This window comes from Epinephelus lanceolatus, chromosome 13 (genome assembly GCF_041903045.1).
Source record: "Epinephelus lanceolatus isolate andai-2023 chromosome 13, ASM4190304v1, whole genome shotgun sequence".
Taxonomy (NCBI): Eukaryota; Metazoa; Chordata; class Actinopteri; order Perciformes; family Serranidae; genus Epinephelus; species Epinephelus lanceolatus.
This window is the reverse complement of record NC_135746.1, coordinates 40,845,976-40,872,737: the sequence shown is the minus strand read 5'-3', so window position 1 is coordinate 40,872,737 and position 26,762 is coordinate 40,845,976. Positions and strand designations below refer to the sequence as shown.

Below are 26,762 nucleotides of genomic sequence, written 5' to 3'. Positions count from 1 at the left end.
GGTATTGACCAATCTACGGACTGCAGTGCTCACAGCTCCACCTTCTAGTGACAATGATAATAACATGAGTCCATCTTTATAGACTCATTGATTAAAAGCCTCACAGACCAAGAAACCTACATTTGACCAAAGAACTCAAAGTTTAGCTGAAATGAAAAATGTTGTTTTAACCATTTTAGATCACATCCCCAGTTTTGGGGGATCATTGTGGTTAACAATGTACCCCCAAAACATACAAAATATCAGTTTCTATATATTCTAATATCAAAATCTAATCATATTTTCTTCCTGTTAAACAAAACATTAAGTGGGATGTACGTTAATATCGCTACATCATCAGTATTGGCCGATATGTTTTTTTCTTATTTGGTACAATGAATGAATATTACATACACTGAGAAGTATTGTATTTTATGTCTCCATCTGCTGGTGGACCATTGTGATAAAAGCACACATGCATAATGTGATCTTAATTCCACTACAGAAGAGACCTGATGATCACTAAACTTAGGTGGGAAATAAAGCAGGTATTTCGGTACTGGTATCGTTTATTGGTCAAATGAGTTGTTATGTATCGGCAAAAAATCCTTTACTGAAAATACCCTCATGTAAGCTAATACCAACCAATTTCAGCCAATACTACATCCATCTATATCTAGTACTTTACCCCTTACCCATCAATCCCAACTTTTAGCCACACAGAGCTAACATCAAATAACTAGCAATAGTGTGCTACGTTGGTGTGTCTTCTTTCCCCAAAACAATTATTTAAGATATGCTGGCTAGTGACTAATAGAAATGACACTCTACTTCTGTCTGTCTGTCTGTCTGTCTGTCTGCCTGCCTGCCTGTCTGTCTGTCTGTCTGTCTGTCTGTCAGGTGGCAGGACGGCTGCATGTGGAGGTGTGGCGGGGTACAGAGGGCTCTGAGGAGGAAGGTCCAGGACAGTCTGACGTTCAGCAGAGCAACACAGATGGAGATCTACAGGAGCGCAGACTGGACTGTGTGGTGAGAACATGCACATGTAGCTTTTTTAACACATGTTCATCAACATGACTTCGTTATAAATGGACCTAACCCAGTTTGATACCTGATAATCTGAATCACTTACGTCCTCTCACTGACATGAGTCAGGATCCTACATGCTGTAGCTGTGCATATAACTGAGTGGTGTCAGTGTTTCAGTCGCCTCTGTTGCCAGTGGGAAAATAGTTCCAGATTAATAATGGATCTGGCAGGCAGTCAGATTGTTGTGTCTTCTGTCTGTTGTGAGTTTCTGCAGCTCACTGTACTGTGAAATGTGACAAGTGTAATTAACTCTGGGTTGGCTTCATATCCCGTCTGTCTGTTGCTTCTGGTTTTTTATGATGGAATAAAAGGAAATCTGTGCCACTAATTCTTCCTTAGTAACCTAAGGCATTTTTCCCTATGTATAAAAAATATTTTTTGCCTTAAAGAGAGAGCCAAACTAAAACTGAACAGACCAACATGTTTCTTAACCAACCTTAAGATACAGAAAAATTCAGTTTATGTCTGTTCTGCATTCTTATGTCTTTTTTATGTCTGTCCAGCCTATTCTCATGAACACGATATCTCAAGAATGCCTTGAGGAAATTTCTTCAAATTTGGCACAAACATTCACTTGGACTCAACAATGAAGTGATACCTTTTTGGTGGTCAAGGGTCTCAGTTCAACATCGCTGTGACCTTGCATCAGTCTCATTCTCGTGAACGCAATATCTCAAGAACAGCTTGAAGGAATTTCTTTGAATTTGGCACAAAATTTACTTGGACTCAGCGATGAACTGATTAGATTTTGTGGTCATAGTTCAAAGGTCAAGTCTATTTGACCTCATCTGTCTCTTTCTTGTGAACAAGATATCTTGAGAATACCTCTAGAAGATTTCTTCAAATTTGGCACAAAGGTTCACTTGGACTCAGTGATGAGCTGAGGCAATGGGTGTGAAGCGTACCTTTTTTCACAGACATGGATGTAAACTGTAAGAGAAACTTGACTGGTGCATGGAGGCATCCAACCACAGGGCAGTAATTCACACCAACAGAAACAGAACAAATAACACTGTTTGTATCTCATTATCTGTGTAGGTGAGCATATTTTCTTATCTTCTCTCTCAGGTGAAAATCCTCCATGCCAACGGTCTGCCTCGCCACCTGTCCAACTTTGTCTTCTGTCAGTACCACTTCTGGGGGCAGGAGGAGTCAGTGTTTATCGCTCCAGAGATGGAGCCATCCAGCTTGTCCTCTACCTCCAGAGACCCTCAGTGCACTGTAGTGTTCGACAGCACCATGGTACGCACGCACGCGCGCGTGCGTCACGAACACTTACGTACTCCCCTCAACAACCACATAACCAAGGCAGCTCACAACATTCACTCTATCAGTATGTTATATGTATCACTTACACAGTTTGGTTTTGATATCCATATTTTCTGTTCTCCACTTTTTTTTCCTCCACTTTTTCCATGTTTTTTGTTGTGTCACATTTCACCACTTTAAGTAAAAGTTTTGGTAAACAGCATCAAAGGAAATGATGAAACAGCAGTGGCGAGATGATCATCAGTATGGACGATGTGAAATCATGTCTTATTTTTATATTGTTTTAGGAGTTCTCTGTGCCAGTGTCAGAGGACTTTGTGGAGTTTTTGGCTGAGGGGGCAGTGGCCATTGAGGTGTACGGCCACAAGCAGTTGAACCATCGTAGGAACCTTGCACTGTGGGACCTCGGAGTGATTCAAGCCAAGACCCGAACCCTCAGAGAAAGGTGCAGTGACACAAACACACAGCCATGCAGTCATCTGAATGATTCAATAAAAGCACATAAAACACACAACCTTTACCTCTGCAGATGCTCCAGGCTTAATACAATACAGTTCAAGCTCTCCATTGTATAGTTGCACTTTCTTAAACGGGAGGACATAAGACCTTGTGAACCCAGGGGTGGGTTATAATAAATACATGTTAGGTTGCATCTGTTTGTCTTGTATTGAACTTTGAAGTAATGGACTTTGAACTGCTAATTTCAAATGTATTACTGAGTTAGAGGGTGTGATACAGGCTAGTGGTCACAGTCAGATGACTGGAGGAGTGCTGCATGCTCGACATATAGTTTCACAGCCTTTTCCCTTAGGAGCCAGGGTCAAGGAGGATGCCGGCCCCCAACAAGAGAGGCGTCAGCCTGGTTACCTCAATGAGTGTGACCTCACGTTCCCCAGCTTTGTGGCTAAACCCTTAGTATAGCGCCCCCTAGGCCAGTTTGAATGCATCACTAGAGCTGTTTAGCTCTCAATCTGCTATTGGATGATCAGCACATGCAGGGACAATCACACTAACACTGCCCGATGCTGCTACCAGCTGGAGATAATTGCTGTCTGCGACCGGTACTTCCAATAGTATGTCTCTGCCGACCAGGAGACTGCAGATTCAGACCCGCAGTTCTGGACCCGCAGTTCTAGACCCCTTGTTTTTCGTCCCCTACTGGACGGCTGTATAACTGCAACTAAATCAGCATCTCACCCAAACACCACTGTTTGAAAGAAGTTGGACTTTTAATGCTTTATTACAATTTACAATTTTAAAATTTTATTACACCCGAATAAAAATACCAAGATTTAATTGTTGATTTATGCCTGGGTGCTGTTCTGCATCATTATTGTTTGCTGGTTGTTCTGTATGGTTTGATTCAACTATTTTAGTTCTTTATTTCTTAATATTCATCAGACTGCTCTGACTAGCACGGCAAAAACTTGCACTGCATTGATCAAACCCGCTACAACATATAATAGGAAATGTCTGGTCTTGGGTTTCCAGTGCTCACTTTTGTTGTGGGAATTTGAAACAAAGGCTGTGAAATACTGAAATGGTTTGAAATGTTTTATTGTGTGCAGTGGTTACATCACACATCAGGGAGATCTGCAGAGAAAAAAAAGAAATCAAACATATCACAAAATTGAAAACAGAAACACTTAAAAAAAATTAAATGCCTATCACAGTCTACACTGAAATACTGAAGATTCTGGAGCATAGCAAATACATTATTATATCGACATATTAACAATAGTGCCCCTTCCTTCCTCATCTGCCTTTCGATCCTCCACAAAACTCCTCCACTTCACTGTGGTTTCCCCTTTCTGGATTGTTATGTGCACCTTAAAAAGAGAGTCCCTAATTATTCAAAGTTAAGATTTTTCAATCGTTTTACACACATAAACAAGGCCAAAACCTAATAATAGACAAAAATACATTTCTGATCATCTGCGCTGGATGAGCTTAATTTCTATCCACAAAATCTCTAAATATATGCTATAGAGTAATATCAATGTAGTGATATAAACACACGTGATATATAATATTATGAATAATAAAGGAAAAATGTGTGTAGGTGTATTACATGATAAACATGAATACAAAATTAACTTTTAGCATAAAGTACACTAATTGCCAATATGTAAACAGTTTCATGCTTGTATGAAAACGTAAGCCTATACACGTTTTTCTCATATCATCTACTTCATTGCTTTAATCATTTATTCATGTTTAATTTAAAGCACATGCTAAAATTATTCGTCATCGCACTTCGGTTTCATGAAACAAAATGTGCAGGTCAAACAGTTCATTGCTAACAAGCTAAACTATTACCTACTACTTTAACCCATATTTGATGTGCCTTTCAGACTATCGTGGTAAAGACAGTCATATCATTTTAAACGTATCACTGTAAAACATGAAATACGCTCTCTAATTCAAGTCAACAAAATAGTTTAAACAAATAATATGATTCACATTCAATACTCATACTCGGATCGTCGTTGGCCATATTCAATAGTTGTAATAGTATGTTGGCTTCCAATGAAATAGAGGGCGCCGTCGCGAAATACAAGGGGTCTAGAACTGCGGGTCCAGATCTACAGGTCTGAATCTGCAGTCTCCAGGTCTGCAGACACACCCTCCTCGGTACTTCAGCCGCCACCCTCATGTTTAGTTATTAGTTATCACCAGAGTTTGGGGACTCGAGTCGCAGGTTTGACCCGAGTCCAACTTGAGTCATAAATTTGAGGACTTAAGACTTGCTTAACTAACACTGATGAAAGACTCGACTTGACTTTGACTTGGTATTCATGACTTGAGACTTGACTTTGACTTGAGACAGATGACTTGAAAGTACTTGACTTTTTTAGATAATATTTATATTTTTCTAGATGTCAAGAAGTTACATTTTGGGGAGGACCCACTGGCTAATATTTGTGCCCACGCTATGAGAGTCCTCCTGCCCGCAGCTCTCGTCGGAGGAATGGCACTATGTGCAGCGGCATTATGAGCTTCACCATGAGCTTTTATTCAGTTCTATCTGTGTGATACATGTGAATTGGGTTTTTAGTAACTCATTCAGTATTGAACGTGCCTTAGATAGACTCAATAACTGAATTATCAAATAGACTCAATAATTGACTCGAAGTTCCAGCTGTACTTTTACATTTTCATATACTTCAAGGGCAAAATTCTACTTTGTAAAGTAACTAGTACTAAAGTGGTCAGATAAATGTAGAGGAGTAGACGGTGGCATGAGAAGAAAAGACTTAGATTTATACCTAAAGTACCAGAGTAAATGGGTTTAGTTACATGCTACCACTGGGTGCAGTTTATGTTGTATTATCTTTGACTTTGTGAGTATGACTTGCCTTGTGACTTGCTTGACTTATAGCAAGGACTTGATTTGACTTGCTTAATTTTCTCCACAGTGACTTGGGACTTGCTTGAGACTCGAAGGTTATGACTTGAGACTTGCTGCTTATGACTTAGGCGTGAGTGACTTACTCCCACCTCTGATTATTACCATTCGACAGAGCTGGGCCTTTTTTACAATTTACATATAGTGAGTAAAAATGTAAAAATGATTTGCCATTATAGTTCCAAAATAAAACCATGACCTTATGAGCTATGAGGTAATAATTTATTCATTGTTTAAACTAATGACTGATAAAGTTGTATCCTCAATCTCTTTAACTGTAAGGTTATCTGTCCATCTCTACATGAGTATAGTCTCATGTTATCTGTCAACACAGTGATGCTAAACATTATTTTGTGTCTGTTGACGAATAGGTTAAAAACACCAATACATACAAAGTTGTCCTAACATATAAATGTGTACGTGCTGTACCTGCAGGTGGAGTGAGGTGACCCGACACCTGGAGTTGTGGGTGCAGCTGATGGAGCTGAATGAGGCAGGAGAGTTCACAGCTGTAGAGGTTCTTCCTGCTAAAGACGTCCGCACAGGAGGAGTGTTCCAGCTCAGACAGGTATTATGGATCAGCGTTTGTTTGTAGACGTGGAGAGAATTAGTATCATATCATATTTGTATGTGAGCAGATGGATAAAGTGAGATCAGAATATTTTATTTTGTTCTGGAATTCGACTAGCTCCATTTTCTGTGGCATTTTAAGAAGGTGCCAGTTACTATTAAAGCTGAGGTTGGCAGGAATCTGGAAAAGGCAAAGAAAAAAAAGAAATCAGAATTCAAAAATGTACCCTTCCCCTGCAGCTCTCCCCTCTCTGTCCTTAGCCCCTCCCATCAGATGACCACGGGCACATACGCGCACTTTATACAGTAACCTAGTGTTTCCTATACTTATACTTCAGCTAATTTAGTCTTATTTCACTGCAGAGTTGTACACAGTGCGCAACTCCCCACTCTCTCTGTCATTGTTTATCAGACCACAAATGATGCCTCGCCAATGCAAACCCATTGGCGCAGGGTGCATCAGTGCCAGGTCTAACCTTTGTAATAGCAGCAACAGAAAATGTTTATTAATCCTTCTTCCTTTTTTGGGTTGCTTTGCAGTCTAGACAGTCATTGGCAATGTTGGAATAGCAACTTTTCTGAGAGATTCTCTGCTATTGAATCAGGTTTTCACCATCTGAAGGGATCATGAATTTATAGAAGTGTGACTATAACTATCCTCTCGTATAACTCTTTACCTCCAGGGTCAGTCCCGTCGGGTCAAGGTGGAGGTGCGTCCAGTACCAGACTCAGGCACCATGCCCCTCATCACCGCCTCCATCCTCTCTGTGTCCATCGGCGATGTCAAGATTCAACGGACTCATCTCTCCAAAGGCAGTGAACCACAGTGGGTGAGGAAGACATATAATCACAAAATTTTGTTGAAGAGATTTTATGGAAATGAAATGACCTAGATCGTTTGTTTTCATGCTTAATTTGTGTGTGGGAATGAGTGACTCCCCCTATTCTGACTTAATAAGCAACATTTTTATCTGTTGTTTCACTCTTTGTTGACTCTCTGTTTCGCTCTCAATTTAAATTTCAGGGTGGTGATGAAGAAATGGACAGCTACCAAGTAAGTAGATCACATATAAAGAGCATGATAGTTTGCTCATATCGCCTGAAAGGCTCACAGAAAAAAACATGGCAAGTAGCGACTTTGGGAGTGATTCTCTTATGCAGACAGCAACATCAACAGATGTGTATGTGTATCCTTGCCTTTGTCTGTGTATGTGTCTGTGTGTGTGTGTGTGTGTGTGTGTGTGCATGTGTCTGTGTGTGTGTGTAGGAGGTGGACCTGGAGAGGATGAGGGAACAGTGGCTGGTCACACTTACTCAGAGACAGGAGTATCTGGATCAGCAGCTTCAGAAGATAGTTTGCAAACCAGGTACAACTGTGGAGCATATGAAATGCAAAAAGACATCAACAAAGAAACAAAACAAAACAAATATGAGCATTTTCTGAGCCCAAATCCGGTATGGACACAGAAGTGATTGATAGCGGCGATATTTTCACTCATCTATTTTCTTGTCAGTGTGCACTTTTTGTGGTAAGGTGTCATTTCCTCCCACTGCTCAGTGTAATTCAGCTTTGAAAGATCAACGGGTACTTAATTTTTCCCTCCTCACATTCAGTGTGTTAAAATGTATTTCCCACTGTATAATTTTCCAGCACAAGTACTACTTTCCATCATTCATTTGTCATAACTCAGTGGCAGTGATGTACAGTTCAAGTCAGCGTTGAAATAAAGCCACAGTGAGGCAAATATAGATTCTTTCTCACATCCTTCCCCATTCACCCACACATATGAACAGTTGGGAGTGCTCAGTGATGACTGATTGATTAGGGTTTTAGCTGACAGTGATCATAAGTGTGGAGCTACTGATGTCTACAGAGGAACACTGACTCTTTCACTAACAGGAGGTTTTCATGGTTTGCAGGGGTCACAGCTCCAGGTTGTGACAACTTGTAAGTAGCTACAGTATACTAGAAACAAGGGGCTGAGCTTAGGAGTAAGGGCCTGTGTCCACACATTTTTCTTCAGCAGAAAGCACTTCATCTCAATGCTTCAAAATAAATTTGAATGACCTGCTGATATGTTTCTGTGCCAACAATATCTTGACACTGACGTTAGCTAAGTAGCTAATGTAACACCACATTAACAGTGGTCAACATGAAGCTTACAAAATGAATGGTGATAAAAGCATGAATTTAATCTGCAACATCCAGTGTCCACCGGCCAGTCTGCTACCAAAAAATCAGCTTGGCACCTTTCTGAAAAGTTCAGAGATTTTTAACTTAGAGCATTAAGAGCAGCTGCACAAAAAAGGTGAAGAGCTCCAAAGAAAGATGATGGGCGTGGCACCTTTTCTCTAGGCAGCTGCCTTCGGTCATATCCGTTCTCTCTTCATTGGGAACAATTGAAAAAATTGCTGCTGAGAAAAAAATGCGTTGTGGACACAGGCCCTAATTTAGGATTATTCTTAGAGCAACTTCGAGCAGGGAAGGGACAGAATTTTTTATCTTAGTGAGGAGATGTGGTTTACCTTGTTGCTAGGTATGATACATTCCACTGGACACCCAGTAGTAATACGACCTAGTCTTAACTTTAAGGTGAAATTTAAAGAAAATGTCTTCATTATAAGAATTTCTTATAGAAATTAGACAGACAGACAGACAGATACTTTAATAATCCTTGGCAGGAAATTGCAATATTACAGCAGCATCATACATTCACTCATTCATTGCACACAGAAAAATAGAAACACAGATCTATCTACATAACAGGTTTAGTATAATATAAAATTAAGCTAAAAAAATAGACAATGCCTAAAAAAACTAATTACTACTAAAAGTATAAATAAAAACAAATAAATAAAAAATAATGTACTGATAGATTAAATAAATAGGATAAATGCTAAAGTGCTGGAGTTATTGCACATAGAAGGATCAAGAAGTTATTTCACACTAATTGCACATCAAACACATTATTGCACATTAAAGAGCTTGATGGCAGCAGGAAGGACCTACGATACCGTTCAGTCTTACATCTTGGTGGTGACCTTAACGACTCACATGGTGGCCAGGTGGGTCAGCGACTCACATTATGACCTTAACGACTCTGAAACTAAGAGCTCACATGACCCCTACGACCCTGCAAGGGTTCCCACCCACACAGGGTTTATAGCCTGCAACTCTGTACCAGTCATTTAGAACTGAAGAAGCTTCTTGGATGAGAGGCAAAACGTCTTCAAGAAACGCAAGCAAGTCCAATTGCCTACGATATTAGCACTTAGATTGACTTACTGTTCTTTGTCAAACAAAGCTGAAAGTTGTTGACACTCGTCTGTATGTCTATAATTTTCGAAGTGCGCATTTTGTTTACTGCAATTTATTTTTTATTGACCAATGTGTAGTTTTTGTCTGTGACCGCAATTATCTTTGGTATGATTTTTGCCCAGCTGGGCTTTATAACTAAACCTGGGATCTTGGTTTAAAAAAGTGGATCTGGTGAAATAAGTGTTGACTTGCTGGACTGAATAGCATTAACATGAGTTGATCCAAGAAATTAATAGAAGTGAATTAAAATCTGAAACACTTTTGAGAAAACATACTTTTTAATCTTTGGACTTGGAGGAAGGTATCAAGTATTTTCAAGTCAAAAGGCTCAAGTCCAAATGAAGTCACAAGTCAAGTTTTTTTTTTTTTTTGTTAAGTCCTAAGTTATCACATTTCTAACTCAAATCTGACTCCAGCCCAAGTCATGTGATTCAAGTCCAAGTAATGTGACTCAAGTCAACATCTCTGCTGCAAACAGTATGAAATTAGTAAGAATATTTTTCTTATAATGATATTGTAGGTTATCAAAATCAAAATGAAACTTAAAATAATGAAGATAATAATAATCTCTATGATAATATTTGTTAAAAAATCTTTACATGCAAAAGACAGTAAACCCTCCACCTTTAAGATCAGAAAGAGGTAAACAATGTATGTATTTTTATGTGCATTGATAGTGTTTCTGAGGTCTGTACTTCTTTGTGTTTGTTCACCTGTGTACGTGCACATAGATAAGTCGGAGGATGATGTTGAAAGGGAGTCCCAGCTGCTGGAGTGTCGTCTGACGCTCACAGAAGAACGCAATGCTGTTCTGGTGCCATCAGCTGGCAGTGGCATCCCCGGAGCACCAGTGGAAAGGTGTGTGTGGGTGAAGGGAAATTAATTGTAACAGAATTTTTTAATTAATTTTATATTATTTTCTAGGAGGTGTTGGCTTTAAAACACAATGCTTCCCATTCACCCCCTGGAACTATTTTGCAAATACCTGTGGTTTGAAATTCAGCAGTGGTGGGAATCAATCAACTTTTATTACAATTAACTACATTTTAACTGCAAAGATACTTGTACTTTATTTCCATTTTATACTACTTTACACTTGGACTTCCCCGTTAAAGGGTTTTTTTGGGAGAGTTTTTCCTTATCCGCTGTGAGGGTCCTAAGGACAGAGGGATGTCGTATGCTGTAAAGCCCTGTGAGGCAAATTGTGATTTGTGATATTGGGCTCTATAAATAAAATTGATTGATTGATTGGACACCTTTCTGAGGAGAATATTATAAATGCTGGGAGAGAGTTACTGCCTCAACTAAAGGAGTTCAAGTATCTTGGGGTATCTTGCTCACGAGTGAGGGTAAAATGGAATGGAGTGTGAGATCGATCTGCAGTTCGGTGCAGTGTCAGCAGTAATGCAGGTGCTGCCCCGGATTGTTGTGGTGAAGAGAGAGCTGAGCTGAAAGACAAGCTTTCAATTTACTGGTCCGTCTACATCCCAACCTTCACCTATGGTCATGAGCTTTGAATAGTGACCGAAAGAGTGAAATCGCAGATACAAGCAGTCAAAATTATTAATTATGTCTGTAGGATGGCTGGGCTCAGCCTTACTCCACCTCGACCAGCTATACCATTCAAATGGAACCACACAGAGTATATTCAGTAATATATGTGATATAACACTCTTAATCCACTCTGCGTAATCCATAATTTTACCTTGAATTCTTGTTGAAGAGGCACTGTACACTTGTTTTTGAGCTGTAAACTAAATGATGCGACTGTGATGAAACGAAGGTTTGCACACTGTAGCTTCCTTAAATGCAAATTATTAGCACATTCACACGTGACGTTTCAAACATTCATTCATTCATTTATTTATTCATTCATTCATTCATTCATTCATTCATTCATTCATTCTCCAAAACCACTTATCCTATTCAAGGTCATGGAGGGCTGGAGCCTATAACAGCTGACTTTGGGTGAGAGGCAGGGTACACCCTGGACAGGTCGCCAGACTATAACAGGGCTGACCTATAGAGACAGAAAACCATTTACACTCACATTCACACTATGGGCATACCTATAGTCACCAATTAACTTAATCTGCATGTCTCTGGACTGTGGGAGGAACGCAGAGAACCTGGGGAAAACCAACACTGACATGGGGAGAACCAGGAGTTTTTTTGGATGTGTGCTACTACTATGCTTTTTTGCACTTAGAGGAAACACATCAAAGCTGAGGTTAATATTGACATTTTTCACCAAGTTTAAAAAAAAATGGCATTCCACTGGTTAAAAAATGGCTCAACACACCATTGTAAGCCACCCTTAACCTTGGGGGCCAATTCTGAGTTAAGCGGTAGAGACTTTTCTTTGTTGTGGAATTTATGTTACAAAAGAATGTTAACAATGTCTTATAAACTCCTTTCTCACACATCCCCTCCCCTCCCCACTCTACCTCTCCTCTCAGCCCCCTGCCCAATTTTCATTTAGCATTTTTCAAAATGATGCAGTGGGTAGAGTTAGGCTCAAACCTGAGGGTGAAGTTATGCTTTGAGTACATAAAAGCACTAATGTATTCTTACTTCAGTAAAATTGAAAGCAAGCAAACTTCTCCTACTGAACAAAATCATGTGAATACTACAAAAATTCATGTAGTTTTCCCATCACAACTGATCATAATCCAAACAAACGAACACTACCACACCATCAATACCTCATTAATATCTACACTGAACTGTGCTTGACAGCTTTGTGAACACTGAATCTGTCATATAACTGCTCAAATGACTGCTTATGTTAAAAATGGTTGACAGCTAATTATTAGCAAATTCATGTAAAAGTGTAATGCTCTTATTTTGTTGAGCCCTGGTTAGAAATGTTTGGTGATTAAAGAGAAGCTAGATTTTCTAATGTTTTGTCTTAAACTTCCACTTATCAGATCCACTTAGTTGAATGTTAAGTGCCTGGTGATGTTTGAGGCAGCTATTTTGTAACTAAGGATTGAGATATCTGTCTGCCCGTCTGTATCATGCACTAGGTGTTTGGTGAGTATGCTGACGGTGCTGTTTCTCCACAGGGTTCCTGTCCCTGGAATGGAAACACACATTCCTGTCCTGTTCCTGGATCTCAGTGGTATGTTGTTCCTCATTGTCTTTTTCTGTCTTTAATTAGGCAGAATCCTCCACTGTCTTGATAACTGTTGAGTCTGCTGTCTTTCTGTCTTTCTCTTTATTCTGTCTCTTTTACCTGCAGCTGATGATTTCCAAGCCAGTCTCTCAGCCCCACTGGCCGGGGGGCTTGATGCACTGCTCAGTGGGGAGGAGGAGGAGGACGACTTCTTTGACCTTCATATTGTTAAACACTACGATTCAGTGGTAAGGTGACCAACGATATTCTGACTGTGGATCTGTGAGTTTCCCTCTTACATCTTGTCTCTCTATTTTTTCTAGCAAATCCCAAATGTACCACCTAATAGCAGATGGAGGGAATCTTTTAGCCATTTGTTTCCATGTTTTTTAATGTGTTCCAGGTGAAGGTGGAGGCCTCTTGGGACTCTACAGTCCATGAGTGCCCCCAGCTGAGCTGTGTAACGTCGGCTGACCAGAGAGTCTACCTGACAGTCAGGGTAGTGGTTCAGCTGAGCCACCCCGCCCACATGCAGCTGGTACTCAGGAAACGCATCTGCGTGAACGTCACAGGGAGACAGGTGGGTGGCCCCAAGGCATGATGGTTGGAGCAAGCTGACATATTAGCATGTTTGCTTTCATCCTGATATATTCACATCTGCTAATACAGAGATTTGTTGATTTTAGAAAATGTGGTTGTGTGTTTGTGTTGCAGGGTTTTGCTCAGAGCCTGCTGAAGAGAATGTCTCAGCGCAGCACCATCCCTGGCTGCGGAGTCACCTTTGAAATCGTTTCCAACATCCCAGGGGTAAGTACCAGAGCATAAAGTTAATTGTTTGAAAGAAAATAGAATGAAACAAAAGATGTGACTTGTGCATGCCACTGTCAGTTTACCCATAGTTATAAGTGAAGCATGGTTTTAAAAAAGTTTTTAATTGATAACCTAACCCCCTTTTAAGAACAGGGTGTGCTTATCTTGCAGCCATGGGTTTTTAAGCCTCTGCGTCAGTGATAGCTGTGGCTGGAGGCAATAGCTGTGTCTGAAATCATTGATTTATTCACTACTTCCTACTTTATTATATAGGGAGTTCTATGTAGAGCACTATATAGTGAGCTGATCTGCAACATTAAAAAACACTTTTGGACACTACTCAGGTCATTTCCTCAGCGCTGTTAACTGGGTGTGAATGCGAAAGCATTCACAACCATATGTTCTTCCGAATCTTTGTCATTGTCTTTATATTCCGCTGTGTTTTTTGCTGCCTCACTCCTTTCACATTTTTCAACATAGAAACTCCATTAAAACATCAAAATATTCTGCTAAATTAGGACATGCTTGCTTGTATTTTTCTTATTCATAACATTCATACTTTCTGAAATATTCAGCATTTTTTGGGAAATTTTCCCCATTCAAATGAATGTTAGGAATATTCAAACTTGACAAGTTCAAGTTTTTTTAAAGTATTTTCAATTCCTATCTTCTCATTCATACATTCACATAGAAACTTCATTTTTCGTGCATTCCGGCATGCATTCAACTTTCAAATCTCCTTCAAACTTTGAAACATTTAGACTTGTTTGGAGCATGGTAAAAATGCCCTCTTCGGGTTTTATAGTGGGTTTCTAAAGGGCAGAATGTTTTAGAGCTGGAGTGTGTGACATCACAGCTAGAGTGCAGAGGGCCTCTAAAATTTTCCTAAAAATTTCTCTCAAACTCCCTGTCCTGCCCACAGTTTTCATTCTACACGCACAATTTATACATCAAAACAGAGGAAAATTTGTGCTGGATGCAGAAATATTACTAAGGAATCAAAGACACGTACACATTTCTCATTAAGCCACCAAGTGAAGGGAGAGTCAAATTTTCCCCTCATTTACTCCTATGTAAACTGAGAAGAGAAATTTCTGGAAAACAGCTTGTGGTACCACTTGTCTAACCTGCAACCATTTTGACTCCACAAACTAATTAGATCCCTTTTAACTTTTACAACTATTCCTATCACTTAACCTTCTTCTTATACATTTAAAGCAACACTTACCTTTTTCCGTAAATTTTAGCTAGCTAAGTTAAAATGCTATTAATAAGCTGATGGCACACTGAAATGTGAGTGTATTCCACCAGAGATAAAAACTCATAATTATACCATTCTCATATAGTTCTAAGAAAACTCTGACCAATCATTGCATTCGGTCCGAATTTAAAGTTTGTTTTCTCAGTCAGTCATGTAATAACTTGTGAATTTAATGTATAATGTATGCATTACACCATTACAGCACAAATTAGAGTTAGTAGCGACCCAGCTTGCTATCATTAGCTAGTCCTATTAGCCCTATTCTGTTTTACAAAATGGCAAACTCACTATATAGTGGACTATGTGGTGAGTAGTGAGTGATATGTTTTCACGTTGTCCATCCCATTCTCGTGAAGGCGGTATCTCAAGAACACCTTAAAGAAATATCCTCAAATTTGGCACAAACGTCCACTTAGACTCAAGAATGCACTGATTAGAATTTAGTAGTCAAGGGTCAATGTCACTGTGACCTTGCATTCTTATAAATGCCATATCACAAGAAGGCCTTGAGGGAATTTCCTCAAATTTGGCACAAACATCTACTTAGACCCAAGGATGACCTGATTGGAATTTGGTGGTAAGAGGTCGAAAGTATAGGTCACTGTGACCTCACAAAACATGTTATTGGCCATAACCCAAGAATTAATTTGCTAATTATGACAAAATTTCACACAAATGTCTAATGGGATAAAAATGTTGAAATGATGATATTTTATATCCAAAAGCTCAAAGATCAACTTCACTGTGACATCATAATGTTTGGCAAAAAACATTTTCTGGCCATTACTCAACACCATAACGCAGGAACAGAGGGGAAATATTTGGTCAGATACTGAATTAGTGAAACTAATCTTCCATGTCCACCTTGAAACTGTGCTGATTGTGCTGTGTTGTCCAGGGGAAGATGGCTGTGAAGTTTTCATGTTTTCAAATATGTAGCTTCTTTGCAGGCACATTTATATTTGAAGCATTGTCAGCTGTCTGGACAGACATAGATGTTAACTGTAACTGCAACTTGACTGGTTCGCAGAGGCAGTAATTCTGGTTAAATTCATCTACAATAACATGTTTTATGCATGTAGGCCTTTACATTTTTTTTACACAGCACTGTTGGATACTTAAAGCTAACTGGCTACCGTCTGTGCTTCCTAAATAATGAACCAGAGAGGAATTCTGTGGCCTGTAATAAAACCTTTGAGCTGTACATTTACATTTTGTCAGGGATGCTAAATGTTAGGCAGGATAATGTAAATAACCGAACCCTGAGCAGGGTGAATAAGGAGCTGGCATTAAGTAATACACTGCCCCTCACACTGTCTCCCTGCTCCCACAGGACATCCATGGCCCAGAGGACAGGGAGATGTTGGCCAGGCTGGCTGCCAGCGCTGAGGATGACCAGTCAGCTGACAGTGAGGCAGCCATAGAGAAATACCTCCGCAGCGTCCTGGCTGTGGAGAACATCCTCACGCTGGACAGACTTCGACAGGTCAGGAAATACAGTTGATGAACACCTGAGATGAGAGTCTAATCTTTGTAGATTTTATATGGATCTCCAAACATCAAAACAACATTCAATCACACGGTATTCAGCATCATTTCCTTCACTCAGAATAGCTAAACGTCTGACCAGTCTCTCATTTAACAGTGTTCCTCTGATTGATATTTCTCTGACGCATGAGCACATTAAATCCTCATTGTCTTTTTCGCTCTTTATGCAGTTTTGGAAAATGTCATCCAGAGCCAGAACTGGAACATTTTACCCTGCCAAAAACAGAAACAAATGCATCTAATTAATCCACAGAATACAAAGCATCTAAACAGAGGAACTGATTGATAGTGTCTCCATAAATTACTCTATAATGCTACAAAACACATTTGTGTATGTGTGTGTAGGAGGTGGCTGTGAGGGAACAGCTGGCAGGGAAAGCTCCCAGACGCTGCCTGAGCTCTCCAAACATCAACCGGGTAAGAGAAGTTTCTTCAATGACCCAAACATTGAAGGAATAGTTCAGGCTCTTTTGACATAGGGTGTTTATGGCCTTATTGGATAGTAGCTCAAGATATGGAACCTGTCCAATAACCTCAAAGGCAATAACCTTGTTAGCTTGTGTTGTCATACTCTACTTCTTAGGTCACTGACATGAACTTAACTCAGTATTTTCTAACCACACTGAACTTCACTGGTGTGTGTTCATAACTTTTCTTAATGCTAACCACAAGATAGAATCAGTTATTTTAGGCTTGTTTATATTCTGGGGTTCAGGTTTTGTTCCTTCATGTCTCCCGAGTGTTATCCTGTCTCACTGGTTTTAAAACGGTCTCTCTGGTTTCTACCTGTCTCACTACCACTGTGGCTCTAACCTTCTAACCCTTTAACCAGCTGTCAGCCAGCAGTCTGGATCTCTACTCCTCCACTCATAGACTCAATGACTTCAAGGTGAGATGTATAAACCCTGTCTACTAATCCTGTCATTTCTATATATATGTTCATCATGTCTCAGTCTTTCAGTTCTGTTTTTCATATGGATTTTGTGTTTTTGTTGTTTTCCTTATCTCAGAAGATTGTCTCCATAATATAAATGACAGATTTAACAGAGTGAAGTCAGCCTACATAAATGATGCATGACCATGTTCAGAATTTATATAGATTGTTTATTTTTTATCTTTCTCTGATGCTCTATTTGATTTGTTCAGATAAATTCTTAGGCTTCAAAACCCAACCAAAATTAGCATCTTACCAAAGCCTAAATATTTGTTTTAATTGTGTCATGTCCTGTGGTTAACAACTATAGGACAAGACTCCTCAGGGAGCCAAAATATGAGTCTGAGGGGTTACATGATGATTTGATTTTGATTTGATTTTGTAAAAAGTAGTCAATGACTGACTGCAATTCCAGTTCAATGACTATGCGTAGCCCTTTACAGGCCTCGCTTTTGGTTTACCTTCATGAGGCTCTGCCTTGGCACCTGGGAAAATTGATAAACTCACCACCCAATCTGGGGGTAGCTTATAGACACTTTTAGGACAGACATCACAATGACTTCATTTTATTAGCTGGAGGTAGGGCTGGGCGGTATATCGGTATGTTACAATATACCAATATATTTTCAAGCAAGATATAGATTTAGACAATACCGTTTATATTGATATAGGGTCAAGTTGCGCCACATAATGCACACCAGTGTGCACCTCTCCTCTCTCACACTCTCCGCACAGCTCCACCCCTCTCACTCACTTGCAGGTTCTCCATCAACACTCAGAGAGACACAGAGCTGCTCCTCTGTTTAATGTCTGTTCATTAGTCTACAGTGTGACATCAGTCTATATGTTGCACAAGCTACGCTAAATCAGTCTGTGAGATGGATGAAGTTACAGCAGTAGCACACATAATACTGTGGTCCTTTCCCTCCTGTTTGTGCATGTGTGTGTCTTTCAGACCTGTGTGTTAATGACAAAAGAGTGAAAAAATTGAATTTCCCCTCAGGGGGATTAATAAAAGTATATAAAATAAAATAACTTTTAGCCGCGTCCGGCCAAGCGCAGATTTGTTGTGTTTTGTGTGTAATGTGCTTCCGTTATCAGTTTAGATGCCCAGTGCCATGCCGAGCTGAGCATCTACTCCTTCTGCGGAATAAATCCAAAAGCCGGGCCGGTCACCATCAAGCAGGTAGCAGTGGCGTCTAGTTGACCGCAGCGAACCCCGCTTCTCCCCGCTTCTCCCCGCTCTTCCCCCTCAAACAAGCCGTGTGTTGGGAGACTCTCCTCACCTCTGTCTACAGGAGACCAGAGAGAAATGTTTTTAAAAGTCTCTCTGTGTTCAGCTCTCAATACTTTTGTAGCTTCTAACTGAATCTCCATATTAGAAGTTGCTGCTTGAAAAACTCCATATTTCCTTATTTTGCTGCTTCACAATAAAAGCTTTTACATAACAAAATAACGGGGGACTTTCATTTTTAAGACCTTATAGGAATTAAAATATGTTTATTACAGAATTAGCTGAACTGTATTAGCGGCTTTTCTTCAATTAAGACAAGTCTAATAATACGGCAGGGAGGATGAGTAAAAGCAGTAACAGTAACATTGAGATGAGTGGTGAAGAGCTGCAGACAACAGGCTCTTACTGCACCTCTGCAAACAGCTCACCTCCAACGGGTAAACTTCTTTTACCTGCCCTGCTGTGGAAAAAACACATGCAGCAAAAATAACAGGGGACTTTAGTCGTGGATCGGCTTGCAACTGAACATGTAGCCCACTTTGTAGAAAATACCGGGATATATATCGTGTATCACCATTCAGCCTGAAAATACCGGGATATCAATTTTTGTCCATATCGCCCAGCCCTAGCTGGAGGCAAAACAGGACTGGAGACAATCATCAAAAATGCTCGCATGTGCAGCACACACTTCATATCAGGTTAGGGAAAAAGTATTTACTGTTGTAGGGATGAATAACATCATGTGCATGAAGGGTTATCATGTCCACCTAATCAGAAATTGGGGGGGTATTAAGAGGAATATTTACGGAGATTTCTCCATAAAGCTAACCTCTTAGGGCACTAGCTAATGTTAGCTTCAATAGCAAAACAAACTGGAGGAAATTGTTCGATTGTTGTCCTCCTTTGTATGATTGTCATAGTAATCAACCACAAAGCCAGCCATCCCACCTTCAGCAATCCTGTCAAATCATCAATCCACTGAGTGAGAGCATACAGGCCAGCCAATCTGGTCCCGTTGGTCAGGGTTTACTTTTTCAAGTAACACTCGTGGTCCAGGAGAGTGAGTGACCTGAAATGGTGCATTCATAAATTCATTGTGACGCTCTATACTAAATGAATCCCTATTGGTTGAAGAAATGGAGCGTTATGTTTCTGTTTGAATTAATGAATGGTTAAGTTAATCACACATTCACTACTTTCAGCGCTCTGTTGCGCCGTCTCCTCAGACAGAGTGCTCAGAGTGCGTTCTGCCACTCCAAGAGTGTAGTGTGCTGAATAACTCTGAAATTACGAACAGTCCAGTTTGTACCAAACTGCACTCACATACAATGAGTATTTCAGAATGCACCACTTGCATCATCTTCCACCATTGTCGAAAACAAGCTAACCTAACTTGCTAGCTAGTGCTAGCTAATGTCTGTGGAGAATTGTTTTGCCTCCAGCTAAGCTCCCCCCACCAAAAACCATCATACTGTTTACAAACAGTAAAAGGGTCTATACACAGCACCTGCCCCCCTATAACGCCCCAGTGCATGCATTGTTCATCTCCCTTTGCGACTCAGCAACAACTGCTAGGACTAGCTGGGCTTGTGGCTAGAGGGCCATGCACTGTAGTTACATCCAAGTAACTACTGTTTCTATTTATCATGTATTCCACCTTCTGGCTTTGCTATTGGTTAAAGCCTTGACAAAGGCTTTAGGGATGAGTTGACTCCCAGCTAGGCCCGAACCAGCACTAGTCTGAAACCCAAAGAAAGAACGAAAACAGTCCGGCGGCCGAGCATCACCTGCCTGTACCAGACTACAACAGTGCAAGCAAAGCTAGTTGCTATCCAATGCCTAAGTCTGCTCTAGACAAAGAGGTGGGCAAACAGATGTCTTCCACTGAGACATTCCCAAAGAGCACAATGGAGGACGTGATGTCCCTAGTGAAATGTGACATCAGGTTCCCTGGAGGAGTGAGATCCACTACTTCATAACCCTTGTGGACTGTATTGCAAGACCAGCAAGCGAGTTGCTGCGCAGACAAAGGGGCTCCTTAAGCCCGACTGCTGTGGCTGACAAACAGCTGGTCAGACTGCCTGAAAGCCACCATGCACTCCACATAACAACAAAATGCATGCACAGAGGACAAGGTGTGAAGGCGCTCCTCCTCTATGTCTGCATAAGGAGAGGGGCAGAAAGCCGTTCAGCATATACCCTCAACCTAAATGAGGAGGTAATGACCTTAACCTGGAATGATGGATTCTGACACAGTTCCACTGACCCTCTGTCGACGCTAGTTGGGTTCCCATCCAAATGTGGCGCAAATTTAAACCAAAACACTGCCACCTTGGCCGTGTTCATAGGGACAGGGGATGCAGTAGTGGCTGAGCAGGGCTAGTTCTTGTGGAAGCTTCTTGATAGTCTCTAACGTAGCTAACATATCCTGTATGTTGGGGCAGAAGAGCGACTGAGTGGAGATGGGAGCATTGAAGAAGGAGTGCTACTCCTTGTGCTTCAGGGAGGACAGGCCCAGCCAAAGATGTCTGTGTCCCATCTGAGCAGCAAAAATAGTGAAATTTCCTGGGAAATCAAAGTAGAGTGTCTGCTGTAGTCTGGGTCTCTGTGATTTCTGCCATGTTAAGCTTGGTCCTTGGTGGGTCAGCCGGTCCAGGAATCCTGCCAGGAAGACCATACTGATTGAGACATGGTCTGGCTTCTGCAACTGTTGTTATTTCAGTAACAACCTAGTGATTGCCGCTGACGTAACAGCAGTTGAAGAATCCAGACCCTGTCTTTCTCAGATGAAAGCAACAGCCAACCTTGGCCGGGCCAGAGGGAGGTGGAGCAGATGAGGCAAACCCTGATCTCATCCTCGATGGGGGAGCACTCCTTTATCTCACTTTCAGCCCTCGACAGTGGATTAAGGGCTGTACACCAGGGTTTGGCACTCAGTGGAGAGGTCCATTCATGCTTCAAATAGTCAAAGATGGATCCAATCCTAGGGAGGAGGACACATGGGCGAGGCCTACCACAGGGCTGGGCAAGGAGGCCCATGGTGAAATTTTGGTTGTCCAGTGGGTAGTGTTGGGCTGATGGCACTTCGTTGTCTCAGGAGAAGAGAGCAGGGACCTCTTCCTTACAGAAATGACGGTTAATGTGCTTGTTGTTGTCCACCTGCCGCTTGGGCTGAGCCACCACAAACCTCTACCGGTGTCACTGGGCACTGGGCACTGGGCAGACACAGCAGACTGCAGCCGCTGCTTGGGTTTCTCTCAAGAGAGTATGATACAGGTGGTGCTGAGGTCAGCCTAACCCTGATGCACCCCATCCCGTGTTCAGGAAACAGGAGTCATAGAGTCTAACAGCAGTAAGAACATTGCAGGTTTAGCAAGATTTGTCGACACAAATGGTAGAGTAGCTTCTTTGTCACTTTCTTTCTTTGTAACTGGGGCTTTACAGGGGAGTGGGAGCCCTGTTATATGATACCCCCCAATTGGGCTGTGAGAGCATGAATTTTTTTCTCTCTCTTTTTTTTTTTATAACTTAAAGACAGAAATTACAACCAATAATATAGTATCATCTAAGTATAGTTAGTTAAAAGTAATGGATAAATGGTTGGTTAGCTAAAAGTTATGTATAAAAGGTAGGGATAGTTAGCTAAAGGTAATGGATAGACCATTGAAATAGTTTGATAAAAGTAATAATAAGATATTGATATAGTTAGCTAAAGGTAATGGATAAATGGTTGAAATAGTTAGGAAAAGGTAATGAATAAAAGGTTGAAATAGTTAGCTTAAGGTTATGGATAAATGGTTGAAATAATTAGCTAAACGTAATAGATAAATGGTTGGAATAGTTAGGAAAAGGCAATCAATAAAAGGTTGAAATTGTTAGCTAAAGGTAATGGATAAAAGGTTGAAAGAGTTAGCAAAAAGTAATGGGTAGTTGATTGAAATAGTTGGCTAAAGGTAATGATAAAAGGTTGCAATAGTTAGCTAAAGGTAATAGATAAATGGTTGAAATAGTTAGCTAAAGGCAGTGGATAAATGGTTGAAATAGTTAGCTAAAGGCAATGGATAAAAGGGTGAAATAGTTAGCTAAAGCTAATGGATAAATGGTTGAAATAGTTAGCTAAAGGTAATGGATAAATGGTTGAAATATTTAGCTAAACGTAATAGATAAATGGTTGGAATAGTTAGGAAAAGGCAATCAATAAAAGGTTGAAATTGTTAGCTAGAGGTAATGGATAAAAGGTTGAAATAGTTGACTAAAGGTAATGGATAAAAGGTTGCAATAGTTAGCTAAAGGTAATGGATAAATGGTTGAAATAGTTACTTAAAGGTAATGATAAATGGTTAAAAATAGTTAGCTAAAGGTAATGGATATAAAAGGCAGAAATAGACAGATGACACTGAGAGAGGACATCTCTCAGTGTGTGCAGTTTTTCTGGTCCCCAACAGAGGCTGCTGAAGGTCACAGAGTACTGAGATGCTCATTAAAGCCACATGTGTATGATCCTCTGGGTTTCTGCCTCTTGTGTGTGCAGGGCTGGGAGAGCCACCAGGACCTTTCTTTTGTGCTGTCTTCATCTAGACGCACACTGCCCAGCTCCATATCCCAGAACCTGAACCCAGAGACAGGTACAACGGATTAAACCTTTATCTTCTAATGGATTCTTTCTGTGGCTTTGAATTATCTTTCCCTTTCTGCTGCTTTTGATGTCATCAGCTCTGTTTTTGCTGTAGCCAGTGGAAAACTATATCTGTCCTTTTGCTATGAATCTTAATTTAGCACATTTTCTTCTTTGCCAACACATCTCTCAATTTCCCTCCTCCCTGCCTCAAAAACATAATCTTTTCCTTCCTTCCTTCTTCCTCCTGCCCTTGTTTTCTCCATCTCTGCTCTTGCAACCTGCTCTTCTTCTCTTCTTTTCTCTGTCCTCTCCATCAGTGCATTCAGGCTTTGCTGCGTCTTATCTCCCTCCAGTGAAGGCCATACCCAAGCTGCTGAAGTCACTGCTTCCTGGTGGGAAGGAAGATAGTAGAGACCAGACAGCTGTCCATCAGCAGGTACACTCATTCAGTCAGCTCACAGCGTTCTGGATTTAAGCTTGTATTCTGCTTGCTGTCTTATCAGGGATTTAAAGTTTATATGCATCATTGCAGCCTGAATCTAAATATCCCCTCTACTCATAATCAGCTAGTCCTTTTTCTTCTGTTGCCATGGAAACAGAGCTTATGTAGATGGAAACACAAATAATAAACAGATAAAGTGTATAAATGCCTCAGTGCCTAAGATGAGTGGTTTTTAGAAGTTTGCAAAAATAGCTGATAAACTGCATCATAAACAAGGAACGAATAAGTGTGCTTTTGTGTAGACCTCATATCATGTTTTAAAAGTTTTGATGCAAAGCTCTTGTCAAGTATACCTTACTATATTTACCAAACCTTTTAATGAATACCAAACATCATTGTGTTTTGGCACTGTCTGGTTTTAAAGAAAACACAGTTTAAATGTTCCAGTAAACTTTAAAATGAGTCATGATATTATGTGTGTTGAATTAAAAGCAGGTTATTTGAGTACCTGGCTTAGGACGAAAACCATCAGCACATACAGTAAAAATGTAGTTGGTGTCTACCAAGTGATTGACGTGCTGTATAATGTTTGTGATCAGAGCAGAAGCTCCACAAACAGCTCCTACTGAGACAGAAGCACACTGTGTGTTGAGGAGGGTTAATTAGGAGCAGGTGAACCTTGTCGCCCTGACGCGTCGCCCCTGCTCCCCTCGCCACCTCCGCATCCACTGATCTCCAATCATATGCCATCGAGACCCAGGAGTCTACAGCTTTTCACTGCAGCCAGACACTACAGCATCTGATTCAACTGATTAGCACCTTACGCCGCAGAGGGAGGCTAATCAGGGAAATCACGTGCCCTGGTGTTTGGTTGGAATAAAAACCCGCCAGGCTTTGTTGGTGCATTGTTTGAGGCCATCGCTCTAATTAGCGCTTCACTCCACCATGCCTGCTACAGATGTTTTGAAAAAGGTCAACACAGAAACAAAAGCTTCGCGTTTTGCAAATAATAGCAGGGGGTGTTCATAAATTGGGTGAGTGGTTGATTGTGGCCTTGATCTAAACACCTGGCTGAAAAACAGTCAGTACAGTGGATAGGTCCTCTATAATGACTTGTAATGTGAACATGAACTTGCTCTCAAGGTCTTAAGACCTGATTTGGTTACACCTCAAAAGACTTAAAACTAGGGTTGTAATGATATACCAGTTTGAAGGTATATCATGATATTAAAATTGATGGTTATCGCACTATGTACATTTGCTTATCTATGATATCGGGGCAAAAAAATGCATCTGGACAGAAAATGTCAACTTTGGTTTTACACATACTTTCATTTAAAAAATGGCTTCAAGTTTCAAATATAGTAATAAAACCAAACCAAAAATAACCGTTCTGTTTTGATTCCTTTAAGGGTAATTCTGACTGATAATAATTATAATCCTGTGACACCATGGTAATGCCGTGAAACCACGATATTTTCTGAGACGTATATATATATACATATATATATATATATATATATATATACACACACACACACACACATATATATTACGTTTTCTGGTTGTCCGTCCATCTGTCCGTATGTCCGCCTGTCTGTCCATCTGTCCATCCGTGTCAGTCTTGTGAATCCCATGGGTAAGTACCGGACAACAAAGTTATGTATTACAAAGAAACAAAAAGAAAACAAAAGTTTGGAGTTCTCTATGTCACTGTCATTGTCCAATTTGCCCAAATTAACAAGTGAAACCTGTTTTATTGTTTAACTCATGAATGCAGTATGTCAAGAACGCCTTGAAGGAATTTCTTCAAATGCGCCACAAATGTTCACTGGCACTCAATGATGAACTGATTACATTTGGTGGTCAAAGTTTAAGGTCACTTTGACCTTGGATCTGTCTTAGTTTTGTGAACGTGAGGGAATTTCTTCAAATTTGGCACAAACGTTCACTTTGTGTCAATGATAAACTGATTAGGATTTGGTGGTTGAAGGTCAAGGTTACTTTGACCTTACGTGTGTCTCAATCCTGTGAACACTATATCTTCAAAAGGCCTTGATAGAATTTCCTCTAATTTTGCACAAATGTCCACATGGACTCAAGAATAAATTGATCAGAATTTGGTGGTCGAATGTCAAGGTCACTGTGACCTCACAAAATATGTTTTTGGCCAGAACTCAAATAATTTTGACACAATTTCACGCAAATGTCTAATAGGATCAAATGATGAAGTGATGACATTTTATATCCAAAAGGTCACTGTGACATCATAATGTTCTACAAAAACACATTACTCAGTGTCCTATCTTAGGAACAGAAGGGGAGACATTTGGTCAGATGCTGAAGTGGTGACACTAATCATGAAACTGTGCTGATTGTATAGATCTTTTGTGCTGCTGGGGGTGAGGTGTGTGGAGCATCCATGTTTTCACAGATATGATTGTAAACTATAACTGCAATTTGACTGATTTGCAGAGGCATACAATGGCAAGGCAGTAACTCTGGTGATTTCTGTTAAATGAAAACGCAATGTGCATCTGTTACATTCTTGTGAACCTGATGTGTTGTGTTGATTTGCAGGTTTACTGTTGTGAGCCACAGAGGGATAGAATAGATGTGTTTGACCTGCTCTCTGATGATAGACATAGTGTCCACGTAGGTTGTCGTTCTGCTCAGAGCAAAAGCACAAAGAAACACGAATCAAACCGCCTAATCTTGATCATCAGAGTTTAAAGAATGAAGTGTTAATTCCCTCAGAGTGTGATGTCAGGGGTGCCAGAGAGTCAAACAATCCTCCTGATTAATATCCTGGGACTGTGTCTGCCAAGCACACAGTCAAACAATTGTCTTGATTTATTCAACATCTTAAAATATCTCAAGATATAAGACCCTCTTCAGAAACTAGAAAAAAATGTTGAGAAGCAAATCAGACACAATATTGAATCAGCTGAGGGATCATATCGAGTGTCAAAGAGGGAATTAGAATACTGAATAGGGATAAATGATTCTGGGTGCAATTATAATTATAGTGCAATTATCCTGATTGTTTTAGCAGTTTATCATGATTATCTGTCTGAGTGATCTGATGAACAAATATTTTTATTGCACTTTCTGCATTTCATCAACATCTTGACTGTTGATCACAACAATAAATGAAATATT

At 40.3% G+C, this 26,762-nt stretch overlaps 1 protein-coding gene across 5 annotated transcripts in view; it reads left to right on the top strand.

Moving 5' to 3' along the window:
* Nucleotides 1–26,762, top strand: part of LOC117270873 (kinesin-like protein KIF13B) — a 72,813-nt gene that overhangs the window by 41,419 nt on the left and 4,632 nt on the right. For 2 of the 5 annotated variants that reach the window (XM_078174108.1, XM_033648828.2), the window contains 17 exons: nucleotides 880–1,008; nucleotides 2,137–2,310; nucleotides 2,625–2,782; nucleotides 6,182–6,314; nucleotides 7,000–7,146; nucleotides 7,341–7,370; nucleotides 7,584–7,683; nucleotides 10,367–10,493; nucleotides 12,704–12,759; nucleotides 12,880–13,001; nucleotides 13,157–13,333; nucleotides 13,468–13,560; nucleotides 16,158–16,310; nucleotides 16,718–16,789; nucleotides 17,205–17,261; nucleotides 23,072–23,165; nucleotides 23,512–23,594. In XM_078174108.1, coding sequence (XP_078030234.1) covers nucleotides 880–1,008; nucleotides 2,137–2,310; nucleotides 2,625–2,782; nucleotides 6,182–6,314; nucleotides 7,000–7,146; nucleotides 7,341–7,370; nucleotides 7,584–7,683; nucleotides 10,367–10,493; nucleotides 12,704–12,759; nucleotides 12,880–13,001; nucleotides 13,157–13,333; nucleotides 13,468–13,560; nucleotides 16,158–16,310; nucleotides 16,718–16,789; nucleotides 17,205–17,261; nucleotides 23,072–23,165; nucleotides 23,512–23,594 — 1,905 coding nt within the window. Of the gene's footprint in view, nucleotides 1–879; nucleotides 1,009–2,136; nucleotides 2,311–2,624; nucleotides 2,783–6,181; nucleotides 6,315–6,999; nucleotides 7,147–7,340; nucleotides 7,371–7,583; nucleotides 7,684–10,366; nucleotides 10,494–12,703; nucleotides 12,760–12,879; nucleotides 13,002–13,156; nucleotides 13,334–13,467; nucleotides 13,561–16,157; nucleotides 16,311–16,717; nucleotides 16,790–17,204; nucleotides 17,262–23,071; nucleotides 23,166–23,475; nucleotides 23,595–26,762 lie in introns of all 5 variants that reach the window. The other 3 variants (XM_033648826.2, XM_033648830.2, XM_033648829.2) reach the window with 3 other exon arrangements.